This window comes from Macaca nemestrina, chromosome 19, assembly GCF_043159975.1.
Source record: "Macaca nemestrina isolate mMacNem1 chromosome 19, mMacNem.hap1, whole genome shotgun sequence".
Lineage (NCBI taxonomy): Eukaryota > Metazoa > Chordata > Mammalia > Primates > Cercopithecidae > Macaca > Macaca nemestrina.
Window position 1 is genome coordinate 41,459,558 of NC_092143.1, and position 15,448 is coordinate 41,475,005.

The 15,448-nt window shown below is 49.5% G+C and overlaps 1 protein-coding gene across 50 annotated transcripts; it reads left to right on the forward strand.

The window, feature by feature from the left end:
* Nucleotides 1–261: 261 nt before the first annotated feature.
* Nucleotides 262–13,188, forward strand: LOC105489402 (methyl-CpG-binding domain protein 1). 50 transcript variants are annotated; one of them, XM_011754179.2, is made up of 18 exons: nucleotides 262–422; nucleotides 1,774–1,908; nucleotides 4,861–4,975; nucleotides 5,067–5,233; nucleotides 5,321–5,403; nucleotides 5,650–5,690; nucleotides 6,052–6,198; nucleotides 6,302–6,430; nucleotides 6,586–6,660; nucleotides 6,785–6,901; nucleotides 6,985–7,053; nucleotides 7,699–7,866; nucleotides 8,189–8,488; nucleotides 8,582–8,719; nucleotides 9,097–9,228; nucleotides 9,314–9,375; nucleotides 10,518–10,589; nucleotides 12,237–13,188. In XM_011754179.2, the coding sequence occupies exons 2-17, from the start codon at nucleotides 1,799–1,801 to the stop codon at nucleotides 10,555–10,557; spliced, it is 1,893 nt and encodes a 630-aa protein (XP_011752481.1). In that variant the 5' UTR covers nucleotides 262–422; nucleotides 1,774–1,798; the 3' UTR covers nucleotides 10,558–10,589; nucleotides 12,237–13,188. The 50 variants fall into 50 exon arrangements, with proteins under 50 accessions (XP_011752481.1, XP_011752482.1, XP_070941444.1 ...); XM_011754180.2 differs by having other exon boundaries at nucleotides 12,244–13,188; XM_071085343.1 differs by having other exon boundaries at nucleotides 8,627–8,719.
* Nucleotides 13,189–15,448: the final 2,260 nt, after the last annotated feature.

The following is a 15,448-nucleotide window of genomic DNA, read 5'->3' on the forward strand; positions in this document are numbered from 1 at the left end:
CTGGAGAGCGCATGCGCAAGCTAGATGGTCAGCGAGCACAGCCCCGACTGCAGATCCCTCCTTCGATGGGGCACGAGCTGTTGTTGAACGTCAGCACGCAGATGCAACTGGTTTTCGGCAGGGGGGCGCGCGCCCCGCTGCAGAACGCCAGCCCGCAGGCGCGGGAGCCTCCCTATTAAGGGCACGCGACGTCGAGGCAATAGCGCGCAGGTGCTTAGCCAGAGGCGGAGCCCGAGAGGAAGGCAGCGGACTTCCGGTTCCGGGAGCAACGAACAGCCGCGGAGGCGACAGCTACCGCTTCAGAGGAGGCGGCCGCGGAGGAGGAAGAAGGGGAGGAGGGCGAGGCGGGAGGCGCAGGAGGGACCCTCGCCATGGGTCCACGGGCCTAGAGTGGCGGAAGATACCAGCCTGGTGCCAAACTGGTGAGACAGCCTTGGGGCTGGACGTGGAGAGTGCTTAGGCGGAGGATAGGAAGGAATTGTGGCTGAGAACGCTGACGGGGAGGAATCAAGGGCCCTCAGGCCGATGAGGGGGAGGAATGGCGGCGTCGGAATACTGACGAGGAGAAACGGGGGAATTTAGGCTGAGGACAGGAAGGAATGGAGCTCAGAACTCTGACAGGTAGGAGTGTCGGGATCCTGGGACGAGGACGGAGAGGAATGGTGGAGATCAGAACGCTAAAGGGAGACATCAGGGCATCTGAAGTTGAGAGAGAAATGGGGGTTCAGAACTCCGAGCGGGAGAAATGAGGGGCCCTCAGGCTGATGACAGGAGAAATGGAGGCGTTGGAATGCTGAAAGGGAGGAATGGGAGGCCCCATATAGAGGACGAGGAGCAGTAGGGGATCAGAACGCTGACAGTTAGGGATGGCATGATCCCAGGACAAGAACAGAGAATGGGGGAGGGTTCGGAATGCTGAGGGGAGAAATTAGGGTCTCTCAGGATAAGGGAGGAATGGAGAATGAGAACAGTGAGAGGGAGAAGTGGGGAACTTTTTGGATGTAGAGGAGAGAAACAGGAAGGTTTGGGGGCTGAGACTGGGGAGAAATTGTGGGCCAGAACATTGAAGGAGAAGAAAAATAAGGGGAGAGCTCTTGGCTGAGGAAGGGGAGGCATGGGAGGCTTCCAGTGTGTGAGAAATGGAAAAGATGAGGGGCTGTTCGGGTCATGGGTTGGAGCAGTTGTGTCTCGCAGAGGAAGTCGAGGTTGTAACACTGAGGTAGCAAGATAAGAGGACATCAGGCAGAGACGGAATGGAATGGTTAAAACACTGAAGGAAGGAAATTAGGAACTCCTGGGTCGGGGAAGGGGGGAATGAGAGACTACTGAAGCCAAGTAGTGAGGGCAAGAGAAATGGGGCCCTTTGGGGCTGAGGATGGGAAGTATGGGGGTCTTGTGGTGATAAAATAGAGGGATAGAGGCCCTTAGGTCAGTGACAGGGAGGAATGAGGGGGGAAGATGAAAAGTTTCTGGATTGGCAGTGAGGAGAAATGATGGGCTGTCAGTCTGAGGATAGAGAGGAGTAGGGGATTAGGACACTAAGAATAATAAACAGGGATCCTTGGGTTGAGGAATGAGGATCTCCTAGGCCCAGAATAGGAAAGAATGGGGTGAGAATATGAGGGGTTTCTTCTCCATATATGGGCTGGTTGCCTGCGGCAGGTCCTAGGTCTTGGGCAAGCACTAATGGATACCAGTGATTTGTGTGGCCTGGGGCACATTTTGTCCCTTCCTAGAGCCTCAGTTTCCCTCATCCCCTCAACCCCCTTTCAGGCTACTGCTGCTTTCTGTGGCCTCCATGGCTGAGGACTGGCTGGACTGCCCAGCCCTGGGCCCTGGCTGGAAGCGCCGTGAAGTCTTTCGCAAGTCAGGGGCCACCTGTGGACGCTCAGACACCTATTACCAGAGGTACTGGGTGGGTTGTGGGCAGAGTGGGGGTGGGGTAGAGCCTCATTAGGGTAAAATCAAATAGTGCGGTTAAATTTATGGATGGAGTTTAAATTATGCACAAACAGTTAATCGTTATTAGCGGATTTTGTGTTTGCAATTTCACCTACTTAATACAGTATTTGTAACTTAAAAGTCACTACTCACAGTGCATTTGTGATTATTGAAGGACATGCACAGAGCAGTGAAAAACTGTCACTCAGTGCATGTGTTTCTAGCTGAGACTGAAGGAGCTCTTTTTATTTCAGCTTTAATACTGTAAACAAGTGTCCTTTTCGTGGTCTGTTTAGTGTCACATTTTTCTAATTTTTGTATGTTTTGTTGGTGATTTTGCTTTTTAAAATAGTCCTCAAGCGTAGTGCTGAGGTGCTGTTTAGTGTTCTGAGTGTGAGAAGGCCATGTCGTGCCTTACGGAGAAAATACAAGGCAGATAAACCTTGTTGGTTATCTGAGTTACAATGCTGTTGGCTGTAAGTTCAATGTTATGCATCAGAATTATGGTACAACCAGAAAAAGAAGGAAATTTGCCAATATGTGCACAAGGCTGCTTCAGAAAATACAGAAAGCATTTATAGTCTTGAAGCTATGGAAGAGATGAGAAAGCAGCTACGTTGGTGGATTCATGAAATGACGATCAATAAAGCATAGTGGACAGCATTGTTGAGGAAAGCCAAAGTTACGTTACCCTGGGTTAGGAAAATATTAAGGTTGTATCAGCTAGTGCTGGCTGACTTGCACATTTCAAAAGGCAACATGGCATGAAAAATGTTAAACTTGCATGCAATGCAGGTTCTCCCGATCAGGAGTCTTCCGAAGAATTTTAAAAATACCTTTTAAGTGTTTTATAGGAAAGGGGTTGTGTAGAAGAGTGGTTTTCAATGCCAATGGGATTGGCTTGTTAAACAAAAATATTGGCAAACAAACCTACAGAACACATATGGCCTCCAAAGCCCCTGGTTTGAGTCATTCAAAGACCATGCAAATAATCATTTGTAAAAAATATATATTAAGTAATGTGTATTTAAACAGAAACACGCACAAAACAGAAGTTCAGATGCTCTCAGGAACCTAACCCTGTATTTCCTCTAGGAGCAATGGTTTTGTATTCAATGTTCATGGCAACTTTGTAGAACATACGTACCATAACTAATGAGAATCAGCATAGATGTTTATAAGCATTTACATGTGTTTAGGCTACATTAATTATTATGTTTCTATATTCGTTCTGATTTTTTAAATCTAAGTTGCAGTTTTCCAGGTAAATATCAAATTACAAATTACTTTTTGTTTGTATTTAGTTATAATTTATTCACATATTTATGTACTCGTATAAAACTTTCAAAACTTAAAAGTGCAGTTGTCAGGAACTACGAAGGATCTGAGATTTCATTCTTAGGACAAGATAATAGTGAATTTGTCAGAATTTTGTAGATGTTGGTAGGAGAGGTAAGACTCCTGGGTTACAGGTCAAAGACAGTTTATTATAACAGTTGCAGGATCCAGAATAAGTCTCCCCCTTATCTGCAATTTCATTTTCCACAGCTTTAGTTACCTACAGTCAACCACCATCCAAAAATATTAAATGGAAAATTTTAGAAATAAACAATTCATTAGTTTTGAATTGTGTGCCGTTTTGAGTGGCGTGATGAAATCTCACACCATCCTGCTCAGTCCTGCTCAGGAGGTGAATCATCTCTTTGTCCCTATCCATATCCATATCCATATCCATGTTCTATACACAACCTGCCTGTTAGTCGCTTAGTAACCATCTCAGTTATCAGGTAGAAAAAAACACAGTACATATTACATTAGGGTTTGGTACTATCCACGGTTTCAGGCATCCACTGGGGAACTTGGGATGTATACCCTGACGAGAGGGGGAATTACTGTATTACTATTTTTGTGCCAGTTTCCTGAATCCCAATTCCTACAGCATGACATGAAGAGGGTTGTATTATTATAGGAAAAGAACCTTGAGCTTAGAGAATCAAGTTTTTTTAATAACGTTAGGACACTAAGTATGCTTTCCTTTTACTATGGAAGGAGACCCTATCTCTTATCTTCCAAGGTTGTTTGCTTTACAAACATCCTTGGAAAGATAGTTTATCAAAAAGAATAATCAGTGTCTCTCTTGCAGGGCGTACAGAAATGCAAGAAACCGGGGGTCCCAAAATCAATTACTTATACTTTAATTTGTGTGTAGTTGTATTTGTTTGTGTGTTTTTAAAACATATTTGTATTGTTTTCTTTGCTTGATTATATACTGGGTACATAATGCTAACTTATTTATTTATTTATATTTTGAGGCAGAGTCTCACTCTGTCGCCCAGGCTGGAGTACAGTGGTGCAATCTCGGCTCACTGCAAACTCCGCCTCCCGGGTTCAAGCCATTCTCCTGCCTCAGCCTCCCGAGTAGCTGGGACTACAGGCACTCGCCGCCATGCGTGGCTAATTTTTTTTTGTATTTTTAGTAGAGATGGGGTTTCACCATGTTAGCCAGGATAGTCTTGATCTCCTGACCTCATGATCCGCCCGCCTTGGCCTCCCAAGGTGCTGGGATTACAAGTGTGAGCCATCGCACCTGGCCAGTGCTAACATATTTATATGTTATTTAATATATTTGTGTTTCTATTTGTGTCTATTTTTACTTACGTGAAATAGTTCCAGTATTACTAGTATTATATGTTATAAATATATTTGTCTGTTTACATTTGTATTGTTTCTGATGTTTGTATTTGTGTTAGTATTTATATTAATTTTTTATGTTTTCAAGGTTAGTTGAGCTGGGGCTGGGCAGGGCTCACAGGCCAATTCCAGGCTGCCTCCTGTATCCTGCCAGCCCTGTCGGAAGGTTGTGTGGGTGAAATGACATTGGCTCCACCTGGGTGCTAACCCATCATGGCCCATCCCTAGCCCCACAGGAGACAGGATCCGAAGCAAAGTTGAGCTGACTCGATACCTGGGCCCTGCATGTGATCTCACCCTCTTCGACTTCAAACAAGGCATCTTGTGCTATCCAGCCCCCAAGGTACTTCACAATGTGAGATGCCTAGGTAGGGGTGGCTGTGCCACTCAGCACCCACCCACTGACCCATATGCCTCCTTCCCTTACTTTCCAGGCCCATCCTGTGGCTGTTGCCAGCAAGAAGCGAAAGAAGCCTTCAAAGCCAGCCAAGACTCGGAAACGTCAGGTTGGACCCCAGAGTGGTGAGGTCAGGAAGGAGGCCCCAAGGGACGAGACCAAGGCTGACACTGACACAGCCCCAGCTTCATTCCCTGCTCCTGGGTGAGTGTTGGTTTGAGGTGAGCCAGATGGGTGAGGGTTGTGATTGGGGGTGCTCTTGGAGCCCCTCACCTGCCTTTCCCATCCCAGATGCTGTGAGAACTGTGGAATCAGCTTCTCAGGGGATGGCACCCAAAGGCAGCGGCTCAAAACATTGTGCAAAGACTGTCGAGGTGAGTGACCCCCAGAGGATGGGGCATTGGGAGATAGGAGCTGGAGCAGGTTCAGTGTCATGCTAGGCTGGGGGTTGAATGTAGATGTCAGGACAGAGGCTACTGGCATGGTTGGAGGTTGGATACTGGAGATAGCAGGCATGGGTAGAGGTTGAATAGTGGAAGTCAGGGCACAGGCAGTGAGTGAATCAGTCAGATGTCTGTTGCTTTCTTTCCACTTTTCTTCTTCCCTCTTCCTCCCCACAGCACAGAGAATTGCCTTCAACCGAGAACAGAGAATGTTTAAGGTAAGCACAACCTGCTTTCTCTTCACACCTCTGCAGTGGGAGCAGGATGTGATTGAGCTGGTAGAGTCCTAAGGGATGATGATAGGTCCACAGGATGAAGTCATTTTATAGGGTGCTCTCCATAGGTCAGCAAACACAGTAATGGGAATCAATGGGTTAATTAATTCCCGTTACCATTAGTGCGTCAGTAGACACAGTGATGAAGTTAGCAAGGGACCAGTAGACATACTAATGGCCTCAGTGATGAGGCTTATGGGCGACTAGAAGTCCCGGTGATGGGAGCTGATGTAGGGTCAGTAGACATGGGAGGACCAGTGCTTCTGGAGCAGGCCCGTGATCTCGTCCCTACCATTCCTGGCAGCGTGTGGGCTGTGGGGAGTGTGCAGCCTGCCAGGTAACAGAAGACTGTGGGGCCTGCTCCACGTGCCTCCTGCAGCTGCCCCATGATGTGGCATCGGGGCTGTTCTGCAAGTGTGAACGGAGACGCTGCCTCCGGATTGTGGAAAGGGTGAGTCGGGCAAGTGGAAAGAGCCCAAGGCTCACCTCGGCCCCTGGCCCTCGTGGGCTTGGCCCCATGCTTCATGCCTCTGCTCCCACATCCCCTCCAACAGAGCCGAGGGTGTGGAGTATGCCGGGGCTGTCAGACCCAAGAGGACTGTGGCCGTTGTCCCATCTGCCTTCGCCCTCCCCGCCCTGGTCTCAGGCGCCAGTGGAAATGTGTCCAGCGACGTTGCCTACGGGTGAGTCGGGCTGGAGGGAGCAGAGCTCACTCTGCTGTTAAAATCGTCGCTGCCTCTGCTTCCTTTCAACCTGGCCTTGCCTACCTTATGTCTTTCTTTTCTGCCTAACCCCACGCTCACCTTTCTGGCCCCGCCTGCCTGCCCCTGTCTGCCAGCACCTTGCTCACCGCCTGCGTCGCCGTCATCAGAGATGTCAGCGACGCACTCCCCTGGCTGTGGCTCCCCCAACTGTGAGTGCCTCATGCCACCCTCTGTCTGCCTGTCCCATGCATGCTTTCTGCACTTAGGGAGTGGGGAGTTCCTGTGTCTGCCTGGTGCCACCAAGCTGAAACCACCCTTTCTGGTCTTTCCCAGGGTAAACATGCCCGCCGCAAGGGAGGCTGTGACTCCAAGATGGCTGCCAGGAGGCGCCCCGGAGCCCAGCCACTGCCTCCACCTTCCCCATCACAGTCCCCAGAGCCCACAGAGCCGGTGAGGCCCCAGTGGGTGGAGGGAAGGCACAACCCTGACCTTACCCAGTACCTGCCCTGACCCCACCCCATTTGCCTCTACAGCACCCCAGAGCCCTGGCCCCCTCGCCACCTGCCGAATTCATCTATTACTGTGTAGACGAGGACGAGCTAGTGAGTGGCCCTACCCTACCTGGATAAGCCTAGACTCTCAGGACGCTTGGTTAACTTCAAAGAAGCAGATGCTGGAATGAGCCTATTGGGGAACAGCAAGGCACAATAATGGGTCCTAGGATGGGATGAGTAGATAATGGAGGACTAATACAGGGTCAGCAGGTGCAATGACAGTGCCTCATGTCACATGTATCAACACTCTGGTGGCTGATGCAGGACTAATCGACACAGTGATGGGATTGACAGAGGAGCAGCTAGCACAATGACTGGGGTTCACACAGGATGAGCAGACAGAGTAGGCACAGTGATGGGAGCTAATAGAGAGTTATCAAAATGTTGCTGGAAATGGGGGTTAGAGACATTTTCTTGGTAGCCAGTGGTGGCCTAGGAAATACAGCACTGGATATTGTAGTGGAGCAGCCACAGTCCTAATGGTATCGAGGGCCAGCTGGCACAGCGATAGTGGCCAATGTTGAACTAGCAAATGCTGAGGAGTGACTAGCTGGGAGTCAGGAGGCTGAGACTAGTATGCAAGTAGCTCCTTCTTATGGGGCTAGAGGAGCACCAGGACCAGCACTGGAATAGGCGTTGAGGATGGCCTCTCCTAGTCCTAGTTGACAGCACCACCCATTCCCCCCACCCCAGCAGCCCTACACGAACCGCCGGCAGAACCGCAAGTGCGGGGCCTGTGCAGCCTGCCTACGGCGGATGGACTGTGGCCGCTGCGACTTCTGCTGCGACAAGCCCAAATTCGGGGGCAGCAACCAGAAGCGCCAGAAGTGTCGTTGGCGCCAATGCCTGCAGTTTGCCATGGTGGGTGGGGCAGGAAGGGTCAGGTGGCCGGGATAGGTTGGGCCAGGCGCCCCAGTGCCTGGGAGTGGTGGGCAGGCTTGGTAGGTGGGTGGGTGGCGCAGTAGCTTTGGTTGAGGATTAACAGACATTGTGCTTGGCTTAATAAGTCTAGGTGGCATTGGTGTTGCTAATAGGAGACTAGCAGGCTCAATGACGAAGGGCTCATACGTAAGCAGATTCCATGCTGGGACCGATGGGAGATTAGCAGGCGTGTGGAGCCGGGCAGGGTGGATGTGACTGGTCAGGACACCAGGTAGCCATAGCACCCTATCTTTCCTCATAGAAGCGGCTGCTGCCCAGTGTCTGGTCAGAGTCTGAGGATGGGGCAGGATCGCCCCCACCTTACCATCGTCGAAAGAGGCCCAGCTCTGCCCGACGTCACCATCTTGGGCCTACCTTGAAGCCCACCTTGGCTACACGCACAGCCCAACCAGACCATACCCAGGCTCCAACGAAGCAGGAAGCAGGTGGTGGCTTTGTGCTGCCTCCGCCTGGCACTGACCTTGTGTTTTTACGGGAGGGCGCAAGCAGTCCTGTGCAGGTGCCAGGCCCTGTTGCAGCTTCCACAGAAGCCCTGTTGCAGGTGAGGGCCCCACCCTGTCCTTCCCTTCCCAGCCCCACCCAGCCTCATGCCAGGGAGCTGAGACCAAGTCTGCTGCAATCCTCCCTCACGCAGGAGGCCCAGTGCTCTGGCCTGAGTTGGGTTGTGGCCTTACCCCAGGTGAAGCAAGAGAAGGCGGATACCCAGGACGAGTGGACACCAGGCACAGCTGTCCTGACTTCTCCCGTATTGGTGCCTGGCTGCCCTAGCAAGGTGGGGGCAGTGATGGATGTTCTGTTGATGCCGTAGCAGGCTGGTCTGTAAGCAGAGTGATGATGAGCCATGATGGTTCTCTTAAGCAGAGCAATAGATGTGCTGATTGCAACCTTTCTGCAGAATTACCCTGCCTGTCTAACAGACACCCTACCTCCCGCAGGCAATTAGCTTTGCCCGCTTTGCTGTCCAGCTAACAGAAAAACGGAGGTCAGTGAGGAATGGGAATGGGAAAGGTTTATAGGCAGAGATGGCCTTTCTGTGTTGAAATGTGATGGAAGGTAGGATTTGTCAGCACAGTGAGGGGTTGGCTGATAGAGACTTTCCTCGGGCTAACTCTGCCCTTCTAATGGCTGCCTGTTTCCTACTTCTCCCAGGCAGTAGACCCAGGCCTGCCATCTGTGAAGCAAGAGCCACCTGACCCTGAGGAGGACAAGGAGGAGAACAAGGATGACTCTGCCTCCAAATTGGCCCCAGAAGAAGAGGCAGGAGGGGCTGGCACACCCGTGGTCAGTGCTGGGGATGCCCCACCCTGCCCTGACCCTGCCATAGCCCCAACAACCACATTGACCTATGGTGTTAATTCTTCTCTAGATCACGGAGATTTTCAGCCTGGGTGGAACCCGCTTCCGAGATACAGCGGTCTGGTTGCCAAGGTGTGCCCCACACAGTGAGGGGTGGGGAAGGAGGGGGTGTTGGCCAGATGTGGGCCCTGAGTTTTGAAAGTATAGCCAGCAGTTTGGCATGGTGTGGTGGGAGGTAAAGGCCCATACCCACTATGCTGATCACAATTAATGAGGGGCATGTGTGTAGGACCATAGAGATTTCTCCGGAGATCCAGCCCAATAGCATTCCAGGTTAGGACTTTCCTTTGGGGGTAGGGGGAAGACTTGACACTCTATCATGAAATTTGAAAGAAAAAGATAGGGAGTCTGGTCCCTATTTTCCTAAGAAATATCTATAAGGGTCAGCTTTAATATATAAATTCTTGTTCAGAGAATAATCATTTGGAGTCTTGAAGGCCTTTGGAGTCTCCAGGAGACCTCTGGGTGGGCTGTTGCCTGACATTGAGCAATGTATATCAGAGAAATGGTGCTGGGCTTGCCTGGGCAGTGGGATGGGCAGGAGATCTGGGTTCCGAGCTGGCTTTGTGAGCCGGGTTCACACGTAGTTGCGTGATCTCTGGTTGCCCTGTACTTCCTGGAGCTGCCTCTGTGGAGGGGCTTGGGCTGGATCTCTTGAGCCTTTCCTGAGCCTATTGAGGTTATTAACTTCAGATGCCATGCAGAACTGTCCCTATAGTCCTGGCATAGGACGAAGGGTAGATGCCTGTAAGGACTAGAATGGTTGGGAGGGCAGGGGAACGCTGACTCCTATAGAATGTTGACAGACCCTGCATAGAGCCCCAGACACTGGCAATGTAAACTATTGGCCAAGCACGTGGATTCCTTTGCTCCTACAAACTAGCCCACCAGGCTGGAAACCCTTTCATCTATGCTTGGCCAATTACAGAAGTCCTGATTGAGTTCCTGCTGGGTGCACAGCATTGAGGACAGTGAGCCCTGCAAAGCTTATATCCTGTGTCAGGAGACACAGGATACCTACCTTCAGGGAGCTTATTATCTGACTATGGACAAGCTGTCTATAATGGTAGTTTTTAGAAGATATAAAAAAAGATAAAGGTATAATTAAGGGGAAGTGGATGGAGGACACAGAATACTAGGAAATGGTTTTGTAATGCTCCATTTCGCATATAGCAAACCTCATTCAACATACAGACCTGCTCCCTCTTCCCTAGGTCCAAAGACCTTAAAAAACCTGGAGCTAGAAAGCAGTAGACTGGAGGCTTCTACAGACTGTAGGATTCAAGGTGATATTTGCAGACTGGCTTTATGAGAGACAACACTGATCTACTAGGGGCTGGACCCTAGATTGGTTGCCAGGGCTTGTGTGTGAATCAACCCTAGGAGGAAAAACCTACCACGAAACCAGAGGAGCAGGCCTAACAGTACTTTGAGCTTCTAGAAGAAGTAAGCGGGAAAGGAAGAGAAAGAGTAGAAAGTTGGTGCATCTTCTCCTCCCCAAGAGCCTGAGTATAAGAAGTTGGATTTTAAGGGTGGGGGAGCTGGGATGGGGAAAGGTAATATAATTAAAACCACCACAAAACAACCTAAACAAGCCATGTTCATGAATAATTGTAAGTGGCTTCTGGATGAGACCTGGCAGTGTCTCTACATACTTCCTCAGGGAGACAGCAATTGAAAATGTAATTGAATAAATAAGGAAAGGAACTGCTATTTGGTGTGTTCCTCTGTGGACCCAGTTTATTTAATCCTTAGAATAATCTTTTTGGGAAGACATTGATTTTGCCCATTTTTGTGAATGGGAAAACTGAGACTCATTAATTTGTCCAATGTCGAACAGCTGGTGTTAGTAGAGCCTAGAATGAAACCCAGCTTTTAAAGCCCTTGTTCTTTAAGCCACTAAACTGTAACCTGTAATCCTGTATGCACTAATAGGAGTTTTTGGTGACCTTCAAAACACAGATTACTATAAGTACTATAATAAATCCCTTACATTCCTGTCTCTAGCATGGTTTAGAAAGTGCCAAGACTCGATGTAGATGGGGTCACCTTGTCAGAACATCTGTTCATACAGAAACTGGGTTTCCTGCAGACCCCAGGTGCTGCATAGGATTCCTCAAACCCTACAGGATATATCTCCCCACTGGCTGCTGTCCATTTTGCTTGTTACCCTGACTCCCCCTCTTCAGCTAGAGCAGTCTTTGTAACTAAAGCTGCCAGCCTGGCTCATCTTTCCTGACAACGTGCATCTCCTGCCCTCTGATGACCTTTGTGCTTGGCTCCTGCCCTCAGCCCAAATGTCTTCTAGGAGGCTGAATTCCTGCTTCGAGTCCTGCCCAAGGGCCAGTCTTGGCTCAGCCCTACCTCACTCTTTCCAATTCTTCATTCATAAAGTGCCAAAAAGATTAGACCTGTAATTTGTTAGCCAGCTTTACAGGGCCAGGACTGAGTGAGTGCCTCCTTAAACTTTGTATCCTACGTGCCTCCCTTGCCTTACCCTAGTCCCAGCCCTGCAGCTTTAAGTAATTCAGACATGGATGAGCCATTTCCCAGTTCTATCATACAGTCCAGCCTCTGCCACCTTCGCCACCCCTTCCTTTATTCCACCCTAACTAGTTCAGCCCTAGTCAAGACTGGATAGACTGATACTGCTTTGTTTCCCCCAGGAACCAACCACCCAACCCCAGTATTCTGGTAATTTTGACAATGAACTATATGAAATTTATTTGATTGACATTTAGACTCATGAGTTAAGCTTCTGCCTACCATGTATGTTAGGGTACAATCAGAAGAGCAGAACCACTAAGATAAAGATTATGTATATATGTACTTTAAGGGATTTATTATAGAGATCTGACTGCATGCCATTGTGGGAGCTGGTTAAACAGTCTCTGTAAGGCTGTTATCTTTGCATCTAATGCTGGAGCTTGAAGTCTGCAGGGCAGGCACTCGGGAAGGGAAGATGGATGTAAAGTGTGGGAGACCGAGGACACAGTGGAGCCCACGAGCACGAGCTGGAACCCACGAGGATGGCCTGGAACCCATGTCAGTCTCTCACCACCTCCAGCTTCGATGATGTGGGTGTCCTGCAGAAGAAGCTGGTGCCCTTCCTCACAGAGTTAAATATGCATCTGGCCCAGGAATTAGAGAAGCTGAAGAGATGATCCTGGGAAAGGTGGAGCAGCTGCAGGCCTGGCTGCTGCCCACACCAACGAGGTGATCCAGCAGATACATGACAATGTGTGAACTGCAACAGCGCCTGGTGCCCCAGCACCAGCCTTCCAAGTGTAAAAATATGCTGCTGCTTCACTTCTGCCCTCCAGTTATCAAGCAAAATGTCTCTTGTGGCCCATCTTACTGGAAGAGAGTTCTGGGAAACAGCCTCACCAAGGTGACACATTACAAAGCCGCCCTACCATGAATCCGCTCCCAAGGGTCTCACTACTCACCTGAGGATAACTCAATATAACCATGTTGCTGAAAATGCAAAGCTGAAGACCATGAATTTCATGGTGATTCCAGCAAGTGCAGAGATTCTATGAAGCCCACCCAGAAAAAACTTGCTGGTCCTGGCTATTTTTGTGTCATTCAAGTATTGAGAACCAGGCCTGTGGTAGGCACTGTACTTAATACTAGGATACAGAAATGCAAAAGATACGGCCCATGCAATTTTATTAAATGCATCAATATGTATTACAAATGGTGAATGGATTTCCAACTTTATCATGGAATTTAATGCTGAATATATAGAATTCAGGAAATTATTGGGAGGACAGCCCTTTTGTGAACCTTGTTTGGGGCACAGTAGGAATTGGAAATAATTTAGTTTCTATCTCTAAGCTGTTCTATTTTAAAATTATTTTTAAATTTTTATTGTCCCACTTACATGCTCAGTGTTTCTTTTGGGAGTGGTTTGGTGGGAACAGTGTTGACTGCCTCTGAGAAACTGGGATAGTGGGTGGGAAGATCAAGGTCACTTCTTTCCAAGGACCCTGAGATTCACTTCCCTAGGCCGCCGGGGCGGGGGGGTTCACTGAAGGCTGAGGCTCTCGGTGCTCAGCACTGGCCGGACACCGTCAACCTGCTGGTGGGCCCGCCAGGGGGCGCCGAGGCGAGAAAGCCCGTAGTTCCCGGTCGGGGAACCACTGGGACCCTGGAGGCACCGCCCGTCACCCATCACCAGTGGCCTGGCCGCCCTGGGGCGTGGCATCCGCCCGGTGCAAACCCCAGTACCTGGGCTAGGGCCAGAGGGAAGCTGAGTGCCCCTCTTCAAATAGTGGTAAAACAGGCAAAACCGACCCAGGGTTAAATTTCGGAGCTCGCCCAGGGTGAGGGCGGGGCTCGACGACCTAGGACGTTCGAGTGCAGCCGGGTGTCGCCAAGGGTCGGTTTACCCCATCGCCTCAGAAATTGTGACCAGGCCCTTTGGCCTGCACAACCTTGGGAATCCCCAGCGGGCGGCCCCGAATCGCCGCCGATTTTCCCAAGCCCTGCTCCGGGCCCAACGCGTTTTCGTTGCCGCCTTCCCGGAGGTGTGGTGGGGGAGGTTCCGCCCAGACCGATGGGCGGTCCCGGGGCCCGTTGAACTCGAAGATCAAAGAACCGCCCCTCTGGACACTCCAGGAAACCGAGACGACCACCTAATTTGTTTCTTTTCTGTTCCAGGCCACGTAAACTCTTAGTAAATGCAAATGAGTGTTTTACTGAACTGCAATTGAACACAAAATGACAGAATTATTAAAAGATGATTAAAAGAGAAGAAAGACATTTCGTGGCTGAAAAGCTGAACCAGCAATTCAGGAAATGGAATTCATATTTAGAAACGTACCATATACAAAAGCCGAAGTGGGTGGTTTGCATATGATTAAGGAATGCTAATTTGCAGTAAATTGTGTCCTTAAGGAGGGTATACACATTAGTTGTACTTATTATACGTCAGTTTGACGTAGGTACTGATTTGTTGCATGTGCTCAAGTGTTCTATGCTCACCCCCACTTTGGGAGTACCAGAGTGTCATTCTTAATTGGCTTTTAGGTATCACCACCTTACTCTTGACTGGAAATGCAACTGTGGTTACTACCTGTGCTGCAGGTCCGTCCTGGTTCCCTGATTTGTGTTTCCTGTTCTGCCTGGATCCTGATTCTCAGAAACCAGTTACTGGACTTCTGATCCACATCCTGATCCTTCCACTGTGACCCTCAGACTCTTAATTATGCCCCACCAGGTCGTGCCACTGCCCCACTAGTCCATCTGATCTGTCCCCATCCTAGGATATCCTGAGTCTAAGCCCTGGTTTCTGCCGATGGCAAACAGGAAGATTTTATTATTAACAGCCTTTATTATTATTATTATTATTATTATTATTATTATTATTATTACTGGTTATTTGGTTTGACAAGGCACTTAGGCTCCCTGAGCTTTGCCTTAGCTGGAAAATAAGGATAGTAATGCTTCCTGTTCTATCAACCGTATAAGATATTTGTGGCCATGCGTGGTAGCGCAGCCTGTAATTCCACTTTGGGAGGCCAACGGGAGGGGCAGGGGGTAGGATCGCTTGAACCCAGGAGCAGGAGTTCCAGCCTGAGCAACATAGCGGGACCCCCTGTCTCTTCAAAATTTGTTTTTAAATTAGCAGGGCGTGGTGGCGCAGGCTTTGTAGTCCCAGCTACTCTGGAGGCCGAGGCCCAGGAGGACGAGGTTGCAGGGAGCCCTGATCACGCCACTGCACTCCAGCCTGGGTGACAGAGCGAGACCTTGGCTCAAAAAAAGTCTGTGAGGTTCAAAGGTTGTGTGTGTGAAAATATCTTGGAAATTGTAAAGAACTACACAAATACAAGGTTTTCCTGTGATTATCACCGTTATCAAGATTAACCTAGAGATAGTGCAAAATTTAAGCTTCCCAAAAAATGTTCGCTAACCTTTCTCGTACCTTTAGACCGTTACAGGATATAAATAGCAAAGTCAACTGGAATTGTAATTAGAGCTTCGATTTTTCTTGGGCTAGAGGATTTTTCTGCCATTCTGATGAACCCTAGAGGAAGGGAGCAAAGTCGGTGCGGTTTGGCCGAGGGGCGGGGTGAGGACCGCGCAGGCTCAGCTTCTCGGCTGGAAGAGGAAGTCGCGAGTGCAGGCGTCTGCGGCCCCC

Bases quoted from the DNA above. Each gene is read 5' to 3' on its own strand.
- LOC105489402 (XM_011754166.2), top strand. From the start codon at position 1,799: ATGGCTGAGGACTGGCTGGACTGCCCAGCCCTGGGCCCTGGCTGGAAG. The intron at 1,909-4,860 runs GTACTGGGTGGG...GCCCATCCCTAG, and splicing joins TCAGACACCTATTACCAGAG to CCCCACAGGAGACAGGATCC. The intron at 5,404-5,649 runs GTGAGTGACCCC...TCCTCCCCACAG, and splicing joins ATTGTGCAAAGACTGTCGAG to CACAGAGAATTGCCTTCAAC.